Source organism: Argiope bruennichi, chromosome X2 (assembly GCF_947563725.1).
Source record: "Argiope bruennichi chromosome X2, qqArgBrue1.1, whole genome shotgun sequence".
NCBI lineage: Eukaryota > Metazoa > Arthropoda > Arachnida > Araneae > Araneidae > Argiope > Argiope bruennichi.
Window position 1 is genome coordinate 29,279,790 of NC_079163.1, and position 18,486 is coordinate 29,298,275.

Genomic DNA, 18,486 nt, shown 5'->3' on the forward strand with positions numbered 1-18,486 from the left:
CATGAGAAACTGATAATTTTCATTTTATACTGTCATCCAAAATTATGAGCCATCCCATTTTATACAAATTGTCAGCAAGTTAGAGAAGAGATATAAACTGGTATTACTATTAGAGACATACTCTGCTCCAATCTGTACATCTTAAGCTTATTAAAATTCTCTTTCAGAGGCAAAGAAAAATATATATATATATCTTCTGTTCTTCATATAATGTAAAAAGTATAATTATGTATTGTGCAATTTTATTTTATATCTTAAACTTTTGTGCCTTCATTTCACGTTAAAATGGGCAACATCCAATGAATAGATGTTACATGGTAGCATGGTCTTCCATGTGATTGGTTGTAATTGTATGATCTTTTTTCTAATTTTAGATATAACAAAATACGTTTTCTTTGCAGCTTTGTATATTCCATCCTTTTTTTGTATGAAATTAATTTTGGTATTTTTGAAAACTTCTCTTTTGGATTGCCTTTTCCTATTACATTTTTTCTATTTGCATGTTTTTTTCTTTTTTGTAGTCTTGCTATATAATTTTATGGAATTAAACATTTCTTAATAAAATTCGTATATTTTCTTTTAGGATCGCATGGTGTTTTTGTGGATGTGACTGTTGGTGATAAAAATATTGTAGATTTCTTTTCAAAACTTGGATTTTTGGAAATAGCTCATCCTGGGTTCCATGTTGAAGACGTTTTTTACATGGGAAGAACATTTTAACTTCTAACCTAATTAAATGTTTTCAACTATTTGTGTTTCTTTGCCTGTTGAAGCCGTTTAATGATGTAATTTGTTAATTCAAGAAGTGACAATCTCAGAACCTGCGTATATGTCATGCTTTAGTGTTGGACATTAAATTGCTGTCAAACTGATGGCATTTCTGAATGGAATATTTAAGTGCAACTTTTTTTAAGTTACCTATTTACACTTACAGTTTATTTACTTATGTATTTGTATTTAATGAGATCTGTTAGTGTTATTCCTTGTGTTGGTTTTATAGGTCTCTTGGTAGACACTAAATGCAAATCTTTTTTTTATATTCCGTAACTATCACCCTAAATTATTTTTCAAATAAATTCAGCTAGCTTTTGTTATTTTAGAATACTTTTATATTATTAAAATAAACGAGCTTCTTTCTCTTACTGGTTAATTTCTTATTTTATATATTAATCCTGCTGTTCTGTTCGGGTCTATATGACCCGAAATAAAATTTATACGTTCATAAAATAAATATAGTACTGGGATATTTTTACGAAATTTCGTGACATCGTTGGTAAATAATATAAATATGTACTTCTAGAGCAGGGATATGGCACGCGACACAATATTTTGAGCACGCCGCCGATCAAAACGGTTTGCAAAACGGCTTGCATGTGACTTCATTTGATAAACTGAATTTGTCCCAATTCGATTGGTTGAAAATCGAAGAATTTGAAATGCAACTGATTGATTTCCAGCCTAGTTCAATGTGGATTCAAAAATTTATTGAAACCAGGAAAAAGTTGGAATTGATTGAAACAGAAAGGTTAGCAAGTAAGTAGAAATGCCAGTAACGAAATTTCGGAAACATGGAATTCGATTCAAACATTTAACTGTTTGAAGAAGCTGGCTCATTCTGTGTTAAACGTATTTTCATCTATGACTGTGAGCCATTTTCAGAGAGGAATAACATTAAAGACTCGCTTAAAATCCGTTTGGCAGATGACTCCAATACAGCGTGCATTCTGAACATCTTACAATCCTTATATAAATTATTTGTCATCTAATCTGCAACAACAGAAGTCACATAAATGCTACTTTAATTTGAATTACATGTATAACTAAAACTTTTATTATTATACAGTGCAAAATGTATTTTTTCGTAGTAAATAAAGAGTTTTGAGTTGTTTGTATTTAGTTTTATTATCTTCCCAAAAATAACAGGCCAAAATTATTTGACGGCACGTGTATACCTCATTAGACATTTCTTCAGAAAAATGGCACGTTGATCCATAAAGGTTCGCCACCCCTGCTGTAGATGAATAATTAGTAGGATTTCGTGATCGATGTCCTTTCAAACAGTATATACCAAGTAAGCCTCTAAATATGGGATCAAAATAAGAAATTCATGTGGTAGTAAAAACTTTGCATGTATTGAAAACACAAATTTGCACTAAAGAACAAGGGTTAAAGCCAGAGAAAAATCAGAGAATGCGAGTAGTGTGTAATCTTACTTATGGGCATTCGGCACACAATATTACATGTGATAATCTTTTCACATCTTGCAACTTAGGACAACTTCTTCTAAAACAGAAAATGACTATGCTTGGCACCATTAGAAAAGATAAATCAGAACTTCCTGAAGAAATGCTAAACAAAGAAGTTAACAGCTCATTATTTTATTTTACGAAGACTCAATAGTTGTAAACTACATCCCAAAAAAGAACAGGAACGTTATTCTTATGAACAATTTGCATCATGACAAAGAAGTTGGAAGTAGAACTGACAAAAAACAATTAATGATATTAGATTATAATTCAACTAAAGGGGCTGTGAATACTTTTTATCAAAATTTAAATACATACGCTTGTAAAAGAAAACCAAATCTCTGGCCCATGATAGTATTATATAACATACTTGATACTTCTGCCTACAATGCATTTGTTCTATGGATGTCAATGCATAGCCGATGGAACGAAAACAAAGTGACTAAACGAAGGCTATTTTTGGAAGAACTGGTAAAATCGCTCATTTTCCCACACATTGAAGCAAGCCCACATCTACTAAGAAGTGAGGACTCAATAAGAATAGTGAAACAAATATAGAGAAAAAGGGAAAACGTACCATCGGGATCAGCAAAGAATGTTTTATTGTGTGCCGAAGTCAAGGTGCAATTTCTGTCCATCAAGCAATGACAACAAAACTAATATGTTATGCCACAAATGTAAGAGTCATATTTGAAAATTTCATGTTAGGTATTACTGTTCAAATTGTAAATAAAGGCAAGTTTCAATTTCGAAAATTTCTCTGTTATTTTTGTAGATACTTTATATTATGAGATCTATTTTTAAACTTACATTACTATTGCTTAAACCATTTCTTAAATGGGACCTGTCATTTATTGCAAGAAAGGTTAGTTTTCTGAATCGGGTCATATTGACCCGAACACTACGTACGTGGAGTTAATACGAACAGAACAGCAGGGTTAAATGTGTTACCCATTTTAAAGTTTTGGAATAAAGCATGCATTCTAACCCAAGATAAGGGCTTTGATTTATCATTTTGTGTATGTTTGTGTCATAAGTTGGAGCTTTGAGAAAACTGCTTTGAATGCTATCAAAGTCGCTTCTTTGACTTGTAAATATAAAAGTGTATATACGTGTAATGGTAAATTTGTCTGTGTTTCTAAGTTTGAAACTGGGAACATATAATGCTCTCAAAGAGAGTTTTTCTTAAAAGTTTTAAATATTGTTGGGTCCTGCAGTGATAAGTTTCTAAACTATCATTGAAATTAAACAAGTAATGTGTAGTAATAATAAAACAAGGTTTTATTCCATTGTAACAAAATGCAGGAAAAATCGTTTTTCATTTTATGGAAATTGATTTTAAAACAACTGCCATTTCATCTTGACAAATTTTTCTATTTGAGGAGGTAATAGATAATAAGATTCTTTTAATTGAACTCTCTTTAAAATGAGAATTTATCAAAATCGAGAGATACAGCCATATGCGAGTTGGTAAATTTCTTAATGCAGTAAGAAAGACATGCAACTGAAGTCATTGATAAAGCAATTTTGTCTGCTTTTGAATCGCTTGTTAATTAACGTTCATTTGTATGCTAAAATTTCACCTGAAAAGTTTGTAAAAGTTTTAGCGATATTCTACGTTTCATATTTACTCTAGTCGTCTAAAATAGTAAATCAGCCGAGGAAATCAAATTTATAAATTACCCTCTATCCAAAGCATGCTTATGTTTTTTGGTTTCAAGTAATATAGCATGATATATTAATTTCATTTTAACAAGAGAATCAGAAGTTCTTTAATTTTCACTAAAAAATATATCAAATTAATCTGTATATTTTGCTCAGTTGATATTATTCAAAAATTTCATGTTAAATTTAGCTAAATTATCATTATAGCTGTCCTTTATCCTATAAATTTTACGTAGGTATTATTTCCAGGTATTGCACTTACTGATTAAAGATTCTTTGTTGGTTCTGTCTCTAAAGACAAAATGCTCATGTTATTCTCCAGTTATGGGTAAAACATTATGTACACATATTATACATTCTGTTAATTTTTTATTTTTTATTATAGAAGTTATTTTTACAGGTTCTAGAGTTGTATGTTTGTACTTTTTAATTTAGAAAACTTGCAAGTATGAAGGAGGGAAGGAGAATAGGATTTATTTTAACTATGTTGAAGAATTATTTTGATTTGTAAAAAGATGTAAAATCATGTTTTGGCTATAAGAAAATTGAGACTTGCTATAAATAGTGAATTGTTGGATTACTGATGAATCCAATAGGGTGGTTCTTGCATTATAAGGAGGTATTTAATTAATAATTAATTAAAAATAATTGATTAAATTATATTAAAATGGATAATTAATAGGAGATAATTAAAAAAACAATATTCTCTATTGTTTTTTAAAATTTTAATGTCAGTGAATTCAACATGTACTCAATGAAAATTAGCATTTTGTTGACTGTTTTTTACAAATTCCAGCATATGAATTATTGATTTCTAGCCTCGGACAATTTTAACGTATTGTTTACTTTTCTGGATAATGAATATTTTGGTTATGCGATTCTTTTGTTCTGGAAATTTAAATTTTGTTGATAACTCGCAGGTAAATAATTTCTTCACTGAAGGGTTAGTAATTATATTATCTCTCAATAAATTAAAATATAATGATGGAAAGCCTAAACCTGAAAACAGAATAAATGGAAACCAAAAGTCAACGGAATGCTGAACAATCGTGCAAAGTGACATTGCACACTCTCAAGTTAAAAAAAAAAAAAAAAAAAAAAACTTTCGCAACAGAAAGGATATTAAATTTGACAATACCTGCAAATAACATCTTAGTTGGTAAAGGCAGTGTTTGTAAATATCGTTTTATATGTAGGTACAATGCTACAAAAAAAAAAAAAAAAACACTTTCATATTCTGTAGTCTTTTTACAAACACTTTCATGATCTTTGTTTAGTGGAAAATTTATTGTTCTTTGAAAGCTGCAACATTCGTATACTTGAATTTTTTCATGTGTTTGGATTTTTTTTTTTCCCAGCACCTTTCTTTAATATGCAGATATTGCTGTTGAATTTTATAAATGTGAACTCGATGTAGCAATCGAAATTGTGTTTTCTATGGAAGTATGTAACTTTCATGAGTAGTACCTTCTGGAATAATGCCATTTTTAATTAAATAAAAGACGAATTGTTTCGTGAATATTATCTTGGATGGACTAAATGTGAAAGCAATTCGTTACAAATTTCAAAGTTTGTTTTACAAGGTGCATAAATGATATAACTTTCCTTAAAAAGTAGTATGATGCATGCCATTTTCCATTTTTTGCATTAAAATTTTGCTTTATTAGTTTTTTTTTGTAAATACTTACTAAATGTGCCAAAAGAGCGATTTGAAAACGTCTGAAGATCTGTATGAACAGTCTTACTTATTTGGAAGAACTTGACACTGATTTTACTTTAAGCACAGATTTGCAACGCCTTTATGAAGTTCAAAGCTGTTTCAGTTGTACTGTTTCTGCTTTGTGGTCAGCGCCTGATAGATAGCTCTTTTATTTCGATTAAATCGGCTTCTATTATATTTCGTTTTACTTACAGAATATTGTCTTTGATTATTTCAAATGATGCATATTTTTCATATGGAGAAAAATGTCTAGAGGAAGAAAATATAGGAAACATTTGTGTAAATTTACTGGTTGCATGATATTTTTATATTGAAATGTATTTTATTTCAGTAGTTTGCTTACATATGGTGTTGAAGTTATATACATTCCCTCATATCTCATTGTAATTTAAATGTTACTAAACATCTGACATGCATGTACTCATTACCATAAGAAAAAAAAATATTAGTAATTGTTAGTAGTGTATACTGCTTTTTGATGTTTATGGGAACCAGCCATCTGTGAGTGATAAATACTAATAATTTAGCAGTTAGCTAAAAAAATCTGAGATGGAAAGTTGTGTTTCATGTCTTATTAATGTAAAATTTTCCAGTTTCTCATTAAATTTATTTCTGAATTAATTTTTTTATCTGGGAATGAATTTAAATTGTATATGTGGCATGTTTTCAAATCTTATCAATATAGAATTTCATCATTTGTCTTCTCTGCATTTTGGGTTTCATTTCTGAAAGAGTATATGGATATCTGACTTTAAATTCTTTAACTTGAACATTTGTAATACCATTTATGGCAAAAGAGCTGTTTAGATATTGCCCTCAACCTAGTTTTCTTCCTGAATTAAATTAAGTTTTTGAAATTGGACATTAAATGCTAAAAATTTTAACATTTTTTTAAAAAAAATCGTTTTTTTTTGTTTTTGTTTTAAATTTAGAAATTGGTCAGTAATATCATATGTTTTTAATCTTTTATGTTGAAGACTTTATCAGTAAATAGAATTTATGAACTTGCATGGTCCCAAAATCCTATATCAAAATGTACCATTGTATTATGTGATTTTTATTCTTTAAAATAAAATTTTTCAGTGTCTAATTGCTTCGCAGTAACTAATAAATAAAAAATTTGAAATTTTTAAACGCGATACATTTTAAGTTATTTGTTCTATTTATTAAGCTGGTTCAAAGTACAACTCCATTTTGTGATTTATGTTATTGATCTAGATATAATTCTTATCCTGCTTTATCTAAATGGATGCATTTTTAGTTTTTCTTGCATATTTTTTTTATGTTTGCTGAAATTGTATTTGTATTGATTTATGCTATGTGAAATGTTTGTGGTATTTTGTGTAACTTTTTGTTCTATATTTTATAAAAACGTGCTTTTTTTTTCTTTCTAAATTGAAGTTGTTTAGTTTGTGTGAGTGTTTTCTTCATTCTTGTATTTTTGTATAAAAATGCATAAATACCCTAAAATAATCTATTAAAATATCTGTATTCTTGACAGAGATTATTACTACGTAGGAATTATTTAGAATATGTTTATAGCAGCACATGCATATTTGGATAAATTATAATTTGATCTTTCATTGATTTTTAAGCATATTTATATTATGCAAAAATATCAGTTTCATTCTTACCTATATTTTATAAATACCCTATATAGAAAGTCTCTTGGTTTCCGTTACGGAATTTGTTATGATACATAAATCTTGTGCTTCGCTGAAAGCATTTTTATTGCATAAATCGAACATCAGATATTTCTGCTAACAAATATGCATATACTGTAAAGAATGTTCAGTATATCTGTTAATTTTATTAAATCTTATATTTCGCATTATTGAAATATAATTGCAATTAAATTACTTCACATTTGCAGAATGTATATATCTTGTTTTCCTTTCCTCTCGTTTTTTAGTTAAATGATCGTGCTTATATAATAATTTTGGAATTCTCCTAGAATTTCCCTTACATAGTGCTTATTTGTAGCTACATGACACAGTTTTCGGTCATCAGGTAAAAGTATATCGTTTTTGTGATATTTTGATTGCAAATACGGCACAAATTTTGTTAAAAATGCCATTGGTGAAAAGCAGTGGGACCCTTTAATTAAGCTTAATTATGTTATCTATTATGTATGTTTCTATTATGTTACAGTAAAAAATATCTATTATGTATGTTTCTATTATGTTACAGTAAAAAATATTCACTTCATGCTCGTTATTCATTATTTGTTTTATTTATTTCAACCTTTTACTTAAATTAGTGACAATGAAATTATTATTTATAAAATCAGTGACAATGAAATTATTATTTATAAAATCAGTGACAATGGAGTTTTTATTTATCCATCTGAATTCAAACAAAATTTGTAGTTCATTTTTTTACAGCCGTTATTTGTGTATATTCATATTCATATTGCACTTCTAAAATTTTAACGTTTTTCATTTGTTAGTGACATGTTCACTTGTTATGATATAATATCCATATTTATGTATATGTATAATTTTGACTTTTGATATACATTATAATTATTTGGTCTGCAGTGTCATTAAATAGGTTTTTAAAATAAGATTTAGGAAAAGAAAATGCATCTGAGATGTGGTTCCTTTGCAAAATTTTGCAAGGTTAAAAATATTGTTTTGTTCTTACATTTTTTACTATTAAAATATCGAATTATATGTATGTGTTAATTATTTGCACCATCATATATAAGATAATTTATTTTTATGACACAAAAGATCTAAATATATTGCTTTAATATTAAGAGAAAACATTTAATCAAAGAATTTTTCCAAGTAATACTTTTCACTATTTTGATTCCATCTTAATATTAATCTTCTGTTTTGTAATTTAGTATTATTTTTATATTATATTTATAAGTTTGGCGTATTTTTGTTATCTTCTGCAGTTTTGTTCATTATTAAATGTTAAGTTGTACATTTTATATATACTGGGTGTCCCAAAAAGATGGAACATGCTTCTCTTCCCCCTAAATATTGCATTTAGGCATTTACTTCCAATTACAAAATTACATCAGATAACGTGAAAAGCAATTTCGCGTCTGTGTTGATAGTTAAAAAATGTACATCTCCCGTAATGTAAAAGAGTCGATTAGTAAAATGTTTTCTTAACAATCATCCTTTCATTAAATTTCACATTTCTATTTATAAAATTTGTTGAGATAGGCTTATTTTTAAATTTAGAGCCATAATTTTAATTAGTTTTAAATCACATATTCAGATGGAAGCATTTACTTTAGGAATACAAATTTATTCGATACAGAAAAATTGTCATATGTAAATATTTGTCTGATAGTACATTATCTAATCAGTATTATTCGAAAGAAATTTGCTTATCACGCTTAATATTCACTTTGAAAGATCGGCATTTGCTTCGACTTTATAAGGAAGGGATGATAAACTAAACTTTTAAGCAATAAGAATAATAAGTTTTTAAACAATAAGAATTGAATTTTGGAACCTTTCCAGGAAGTGTTCTTACAGAATATTAAACCGTTCTAACTGTGATAACAAACTACTAGAATCTTACTTCCCTGGAGAAGAAGGGGAAATGAAGTGTTATATTAATGATATGGCAATTGATACGGCTTTATATAAGTGATATAGTACCCTCATGCTGGAGCGAGAACAGTCATTTCAGAGTTCAACATTCCAAAAACGGCAGTGTAGGGAATATTTTGTTTTAATAACTGGCATCCGTAGAGCATTTATGGAGTCTATGGACTGTTACAGCAGTTATATGGGCAATTACACGATCGATTTCTGGAACTTCACAGTTGATTCCTACTTCAGCTAACGTCACATAATTCTTTTCTGAGAAGTGAGATTTGGATTGGGGAATCTTGTCTTAAGCAACAAGGGAGTATTAATCTTCAAAATGATCACTTTTCGAATAATAACTCATTCTTCGTATTACAGTTTCCTCACCAATGGCAATTTTCTATAAATGTGCATCCTTCCATCAGCTACAGAAATTAAATGAAACTTATGAATTATGGATACATAGTGGGAAACTGCAAAAAGCGCGGAAACTACCCTCTTTCCAAATCTTTGCTCACAGCAATGCTAGTAGCAGTAAAAGAATTTTAGCATTACAAAAAAAAAAAAAAAAAAAAAGCGGAACCTTGTTTCAGCATGAATACAAAAACACTGGAGTCGCTTCTCATTTCAAAAATATATGTGGGAGCGTGTTATGATGTTGAACTGAGCAATCATGGCTTTAAAAAGGAAAAGTGCTTTCTATTTAATAATAATAAAAAAAAATTGTAAATGTCTAACAAATAGCGTTAATTTCTTTCATAAAAAAATTGCACAGTGTGATGTTTTAAAAATATTTTATTTATATATTTATTCAGTAATAAATGTTTTGTTAAATCATTTTGAGTAATGTTTGAAAATGTTTGTTTTAATTAACTAAAATTGCTTGGATGCATTTATTTAACAATTTTTTTATATTATGTTATATATCGGTAAAAAATACTAAAGACGACTGGGTAATAAATGTTGGAGGGTATGAAAGTGTGGTGTAGCAGCTTAAAAAAATTCATTGATTAGTCCTATTTTGTACAGCAGTACACTGAGTGGTTACCGACATATTCAGTTAGTTTTTATCGGCATTAAAACCGAAAAAAAAAAACAAAAAAAAAAAAACGAATTACTTGTGGCGATTAATGTTCTATAGATCTTTGCCAGCAACTTCAAAAAGTCTGAATGCTACTAGTGATGAATTGAATTGCATATTCCGAAGTAGTTTTAAAATAATGCAATTTTTTATAAATCTCGAAGAATATGTTATTATTTTCCGATTTTTGTGCTATGTAAATTATTCTTGAAAAGTACAATGAAGGTCTGGCTCTGACACCTGTCAGAGATATGGTACAATGGCCTAAATCAATAAATTTGCATTTTAATATCTCAGAAACTTTTACAGATAAAGGCATGAAACTTTGTGTCTTTATCTATAAAAGTATAATATAAATTTCTCTAATTTCCACTTTTTCTGTATGGGGATCGTTTAAAAATTTAATTCTTGCATTTTTATCCTTTTTAGTAGCCAAAATATTTTTATTTATTTTGGTAAATTATTCGATGAAACTTTGCAATTGGAAGTGTATGTCTAATTGCTATAGTTATGGAAATAAATGCTTGTTCTACTTTTTTATGACATCCGGTATGCTGTTTATTTAGCTTTCAAATATTGATTAAAGAATGAAAAGTTCGGATTAAATAATGCTAAAGTTTCACAATTTTATTTATAAAATAAAGTTTAATATATACAAGGTAATAAGCATTATTTTGAGTTCTGTAATTAAAATATTTTGGATAAAGTGTTTTTCAAAACTGTGAGAACTCAGTATAATATGCATTTTTGTATCAAACATTACTTTAACAATGTCCATGTTTTGCTATTACTTCTGATTAAATATGTAATTGGTCAGATGTGAAATTATTCAAGGATAGAAGAATTTGGTATTTTTAAATTTAATTTTATTGCAAATTATTGCATTTTAATTGTGTTTTTGAATTTCATATTCAGATGATTATAGTAGGTATATTGTGACACATTTGTTGTCATCTACAATATTACTTTATTTCTAGCATGTGTCATCGAGTATGAGCAAATGCATGCAGAAAATGATTTAGTTATTTTGTATTCGTACTTGAATGTATAATTTATTTCTATTTCAAATACAATATGTGCATCATTTGTGTATAAAATATGTTTATTTGTATGTTTTCTCATAGCTATCTCAGTAAAATTATTCGTATGCCACGTACAAATGCCCTTGTATATTGACTATGCCTAAAAATCCTTAGTTCTGGCAACATATATGTTATGAAGTATAAGAATTCAATTTCGAAACAAAAATGAGCAAAAACAATCTTAATATGTGGGAACAGTTTGACAGTATGAATATAGGCAGCAAATTTGTTAATGTTCATGCACCCCCCCCCTTTTTTTTGTAATTATTCTGTGATTAAATTTTATTCTAAGGAACCCATTCCGTATAGTGGTTTTCTTTTTGTTTGTAACTAGTAATAATTTTGGATTTTTTAATTGCAGTGTGCTAGCTTTAATTAATGATCTATTCCTAAAATGTTAATTTATTGATATAACAATTCTTTTGTTTTGAAATCTTAAAGTCCGTTTTTAATAATAGAAGTAAATTTTGTTATTGCATTGTTGGATACAATTTTTGATATAAATAAGTTTGATTTTAAAACAAAATGAATTATCCGTGTAGTCTCTACTTAAGTGGATCCTTGTTCAGAATATTATATGTGTAATATAATAATAAATGTGTTGATATATAAAATATATTAAATCACAAACTTTGAGTCGTGAAAATGATTTTTGTTTCATTCTGTGAACTCAAAATTACAAATCAGTGTGAATGTATATTTTTGGAATTAAATAAATTATACGTTAAAAGTTTTTAATTTTTATTTCTTTATAATTCAAATACACTAAACTATAAAGTGCTAATTATTATAAAACAAATTAAAATTTTAATAATTGTTCTTAAGTTACACTGATAATTTTAAAATTAGCCCTGAGGACAACATTGATTTAAAAAATAAGGCCACTATTATTATTATTTTGTAATTTCTTCGTAGTTTTCATTGTAAAATGCGTAGAAGTCCTAGCAATCTGAATATAAGAAAAAATGGAAGAATGAATGCTTTTATTTTCTCTCTTTATTTGCAAGTTATGGATTCAGTGGACTTACCTGAAACAGAAACAAGTTTTATTTAATCCATACCAATATTGATGGAATAAAGGTACAGTTTAAAGATCACCTGAGTACTTAATTTTGTAAAAAAATATTTGGAATTTTTTAGTGTGAAATTTAATAGTAATCCAAATATGCGATTGAACTCTTGAGATTGTTATGTACATATTCATTTTTATATGCATATAACTACTAATTTTAAATAGCTAAGTTTATAGTTTTTTACTTTCTCTTTGTATGCAAAAAAGTATTGTAACTGTTAGAAAATTCTAACTCGAGATGTTGATGAACTTTCAAGATTCAGGCTTCCCTGAGTCCAATCTCGTTGGTGTGGTGTGGCGTGGAGAGGGGGTTGCCAGCTCAGGTGTCGTCCTCGTCACCTGACCGCGGTTCAAAATTACGAGGTCCGTCCCAAAATAGCCCTGGTGTTGCTTTACAACGGGACGTTAATATAACTAAACTAAACTAAACTCCCCGAGTCCAAAAAACATATTTTTAGGATTATGTTTGCCGTTGTATGTTTGTGAACATAATTCAAATTTCCATTGAGCTAGAGCGATGAAATATGGTATGTAGTCTTGGCAGCAAATGCGCCGATTTCTTTCAAAATTTGCATGAAATCTGTCGGAGGAATGTGTCTCCATCTATATGTACGTATGCGTATGAACTTTAAAACTAAGAAAATCGTTTTGGGTGAAACTTGTTTTACAAATTTTTGATTATGAATGTAGATGTATATTAAATTTTGGGCCGACTCTGTCAAAGGAATGACCAATTGTTTGTCTGTATATACGCGTGTATGCGAATATGATAATTAAAAAAAATGCTACGATTTAGATAAATTAAATTTGATATGCTGTCTTGTATTTAAAAGTGTAGTTCTGTATTTAATTTTGGATCTAATCGGTGGAATAAAAGAGGTGCCATACTGCATCAATACTCATGAAAGTCTTAGGTGGGCAAGCATTCACATTTCTGGATTATCGTGACTTTTGAGGGTTTGCCGCTTCTCTCCCACCACCACTCCATTCTCGCTGTACGTTCAGGGAATGCAGAAGAGGATAAAAAGAGAACCAAAAAGAAGATTGCATTTCATCTACAGTTAGACAACCAGAGCCTGACTAAGGCAGGGGCATACGGGCAGTTGCCCCGGGCCCCCACATCAGAGGGGGCCCCAAATCGAAAAAGAATGTGCACAGATATCCTAAATTAGAATTCGAACACTAATTTGTGCTAAAAATTTTATATATATAATATATAATATGTAGTGGTGCCAACAGTAGATCTTAACATATTTACTGAATAGTACATTTTTATATATATACATGGTACCAATATATCACTAGATAAAGATATAAAAAATGAAACAGAAACCTGAATAAAAAGGAATAAAAATTTTAACATGGCATTGAGTGGTCTTTAATCTTTTTAATTTTGTATAATTTTAAGTAAGAAGCATCAATGAGGAATATTTTTAGTCATTCCATCTTTGATATCTTGTAAGGAATTTGATTCTATAATGAGTAATCTAGTAATTTTTATAGATTAACACTTCTATAGTGTTATCTGCCGAGGTTGTTTCCGACGTTCTTTAGGTCGAAAATCTAGCAGGAAATTCAGTTGCTGAATATTTTTGGTTTCAAGGTAATCGTCTACAAGGGTTGTTTTATGAGGATGATTATTATTGGCCAAGAGCAAAAAGTTAGGTCAATGCTCCCCGAAAATTTCGCAAACAGAAATGTAAAATTTCATCTCATCTCATTGGTATAGCTATGGAACACTCTCAAAGGCATTGGACCATTTATCATGATATTTCGCTCTTTAAAACAAAAGGATTTTGTACCATGTATTTTGCTGGATTGTACCAGCTCCGATTCCTTTCAGATGAATGAGTGATTACCGCTACTTTGAAGGTTGAATTTTAATTCATTTGTGAATAGAACATGTCTAGTCATCGAAATTCTGAAAACTGCTTTAATGAAATAATTGCAGATGCGTTTGACGTTGAGAGAAATGTGCTACGGATTTTCTCGGATATAGTTAATTTTTCTTGGTCTTCGAGACATTTTTGGCTTGATATATTTTGTTTTGTTACAGCTACGAGCTATGAAAACAGTTCCAAAGCAGTTGTTAATTGATTCTTTGTTAATAAAAAAAATATACCTCAAAGGATCTGATCCAGTTTCCTAGATATATCACCATTTTCATTATATTAGCTGCTAAAGTATTAGGTTTTGGCGTTTCCTTTTGAAATCATGCCACTGGTTTAACCTTTTCTAAGGCCGTGAGTAGTATGCTTCCCACCAAATTTATCAATCTTTGTATGAAATTATGTAGGTTGGCATAAGATCTGACAAATTTTTTTAGAAAGACAGAAACTTAGATGCTTCAGTTCTTTATCTCACACAAAATGATGTATCTTGGTTTGTCACTTAATTATTAATTAACCTAATTAATTAATTAATCAAATTAAATTTATCTAATAAGCTAAATGAATCCCTTTTCTTATTCTAATTTCAAGCCTAAAAATATTTTAACATAATATGACTAGAAACAAATGGCCCTTTAAAGGATTAAGGGAGAGGTGATTTATAAATTATAGCTTCTTGAACTTATGAATGTTCAATTTGAAGATGTCTAATAAAATCTTTTCACTTCATCAAAACCCAGCATTTTACATTCATTTACAAATATAGCTTGCAAAACATAATCTGCATGCTTTGCGTATCACTTTTATCTGCGGACTGCCATGCAGTTTGTCAAATTTTTCATCACCGGCATCTTTCTCTGAAATATTTATATTATGATAATTTTTCACAGTTCTGTGAATTCATTTTCCTTTTGTCCCCCCCCCGAAGCATTTGAATCCTGACTTTTTTCGCATGTGCGTAGTTTGTTCTTAGGTTTATTATTGGTGGTTTGCGTTAAATAGAAAGGAAAAAGTATTAAGACTTACGTAAAAAGAAAAAAAAAAAAAATCTTTTTTTTTTTTTTTTTTGAAAAAGGAAGAATTTTTGTCTAAAAAAAACTTTGTAGACCTTCTTGCATAGACCCCACAATAATTAAAAGAAAAAATTCGAAATGATCTTTGTCATAATACTTAAAATATTTCGTTCCAAATCTATCATCTGCGCTCGAAGGAAAAAATGTGCCTTCATTTGACCAGTGTGAAATGTGTTAATTTGATGCGAATGCAGAGTAAGTAACACAATTAAACAATATTGTTACTTTATAAATATTGTCTTATATAAAATAATACTTTTAGCTCAGAAAATCCTCAAGTATCTTTTAATGCACAGCATCCTTAAACAATCACTACACTCAGAAATCAGCAAGAGCGTCAAGTTTGGTGGATAGGGATAAATTTTTTTGTTAGAAAGGTAGGTATTGATTTCGCAGCAATACAGTGAGTTGTAGGCACATAAAATCATTTTATCTCCTGCAATTCTCTGTTTCTTGAGAATGGTATTGTCTCGATAAAGCGTTATAGATGTTAAATTATCATTAATAAATCATAATGTGCGTGATTAATGTTACTAGATTAATATTGTAAAGAGAAAAACCGGATCCAGCTTTCTGTATAAGTTATAATTTCCTCACCTGGCGCCTTGCACATTTTTTGAGAAATAACGTCCCTTTTCAATAAATTTTAGCGCATTAATTGATTGATATCACGAAATTTTTGCTTTATTTATATGTAATATGTGGAAAACGAAGCTTATCTGCTTATCTCGGCGGTTTTTATTTGTTTTTTTCTTTTGTTTGTAAAATCGTGTTTTTTCGAAGTAAATATTTAGATACGAATCACATACTGATTACATATGAATATTTTCAATCTTACCTACATTTGAACTGATCATTTAAATAAAAAAAATCATGAATGCACTTAGTTTAACATGTTATTCGAAACAATCTGCTATATTACAGTATTCATTTTACAGTCTATCTATCATTATTCATATTTTTGAACTTAGTTTTACTATGGTAAAATTGAGTCCGAGATGGCGCTATATGACATTGTTAGCATGAGAGCAGATAGAAAAAGGCTCTAATAGTTAGTTATAAAAAATATTTTTTTTTATTGTGCAAAATCGTTTTTTACCAGGATTTTAATAGACTTAAAAAGTAAAAATATTAAATATAAATACTTTTTCTAAAAATAAAGCAAAAAGCACGACTCGAATCGAGGACCTGCCACACACACGTCACGTGATTCTGACCATGGTACTGCACTTCCCACACTTCAAAGCGGTTGAATCTACTTATTCTAATAGTTAGTTGTAAAAAATGTTTTTCTTTCTTTAAAATCGCGTTTTTTCAGGAAAGACACCTTACAAGCCAAAGATAAACTTTTAACTAGAAAATTTGATTCAAATCGTTAAAGCTATATATATGTATATAATTTGATTCAAATCGTTAAAGCTATATATATGTATATAATTTGATTCAAATCGTTAAAGCTATATATATGTATATAATTTGATTCAAATCGTTAAAGCTATATATATGTATATAATTTGATTCAAATCGTTAAAGCTATATATATGTATATAATTTGATTCAAATCGTTAAAGCTATATATATGTATATAATTTGATTCAAATCGTTATCGTTAATATATATGTTCTTTTATTTCCTGATCCAGTTCGCATTTTTTATTTAATTTAATTCAATACCTGCTCTATAAAACTATTGTTCTCAGTATTTTCTCATGCACCGAGTGGAGGGATAAAGAATATTTAATGCTTACAACATTCTTTTAAAGATACCTAAATTTACCTTTCCTAAGCCTACACGTGTCAAAGAAATCCCTATAAAAATCTCATAGTAAAAACATTGAAATGAAATTTTTTTGTCTTCTTTGCACTTGTATCGCGATGTAAACGGGCGTCAGTTTTATCATCGCTACTTGTACATAAAATGCCTTCCGTACTGAAATAAATAGAGGTTTTAAAATCTTAATATTCAAGAGTTTCTTCTATTCGGTCACGTAAATGCTAAAAGAATATATATATATATATATATACATACAAGAATTGCTCGTTCACAGTTATAAGATATACATGCTTTTTAAGGCGACGCATTTTTGTGTGAACAAAGCATGTTTTTTTTAGAAAGCAAATCTGGAAAATTATTTTTTGCAGATTCATGGATGAATTTAAGTAATTTATGAGTTGATTGAATTCAAAATGCACTTCTTTATATGTTGTTCAACACGTACGCACCCACGTACATTGATACTTCAGCGGTATCGGAATCAGAAATCGGTTTGGGTGCATAGTTAACGATATATGTAGAGAAACAAAAACAGCAGATTTGACAGTTTTGATTTGAGACGTGCAGTTGTTAGTAAGCCGCTTTATAACTAAGGAGGGAGATTTGTTTTGTCTCTAACTGAAGACTTTTCAGGCACATAATGAAGAGACAATACCTTATGATAGTGATTTCAATTAATTGTAATGCGTTTCACATCAATTCCTCAACATTTTCGAAATTTCGTTTTCAGTGATTAGTTTTTTCATTTCTTTTTTTCCCATGTCTTCGTGTTCTTATTGTTACTATTTTTGTCATTTTAAGAAATGACTTGATTGGTGATTAAACAGACTTGTGTCTTTTTTTTTTTTTTTTTTTTTTTTATGCCTCAAGTAGGAAAGTAATGGTTAAACCTCAAGATTGTCATCTCGATTAAATGATCATGACGATACTTGAATTCCTCTAGAAAATTATGCACTATACCTTTGGGAAGCCATTTCGTTAACTTCAACTGTTGGAATATCTATTACTGATCCCAATGTTAGCACGTGAATATCTGGTGATATTGGATTTTAAACTGAAATTTTCCTGTCTATAAGCTTAGACTTAAGCCATCAACTCTCCATTATCAGACTACATTTTCAGGTCATTCATAAAGGTGATGTGTTTTTAAATTTCTAGTTAAGGAGATGAATGATTTTATTTACAGTAAATGTTTATATTCTGATGTGTATGTTTTTGGAAGAATAATATAACGGAAAATAATGAAATCTATCATATTAATAAAACTGTGAGAATATTTATTTTATATTATTGTATAACAAAATAACAAAGACATTTGAAGGCTGGGA

At 28.9% G+C, this 18,486-nt stretch overlaps 1 protein-coding gene across 2 annotated transcripts in view; it reads left to right on the forward strand.

The window, feature by feature from the left end:
• LOC129960188 (protein O-GlcNAcase-like) overlaps positions 1-10,298 on the forward strand; it is a 56,433-nt gene extending 46,135 nt beyond the window's left edge. For both annotated transcript variants that reach the window (XM_056073406.1, XM_056073407.1), the window contains one exon: positions 584-10,298. In XM_056073406.1, the coding sequence (XP_055929381.1) occupies positions 584-720 (137 nt within the window). In that variant the 3' untranslated portion in view covers positions 721-10,298. The remainder of the gene's footprint in view (positions 1-583) is intronic.
• Positions 10,299-18,486: the final 8,188 nt, after the last annotated feature.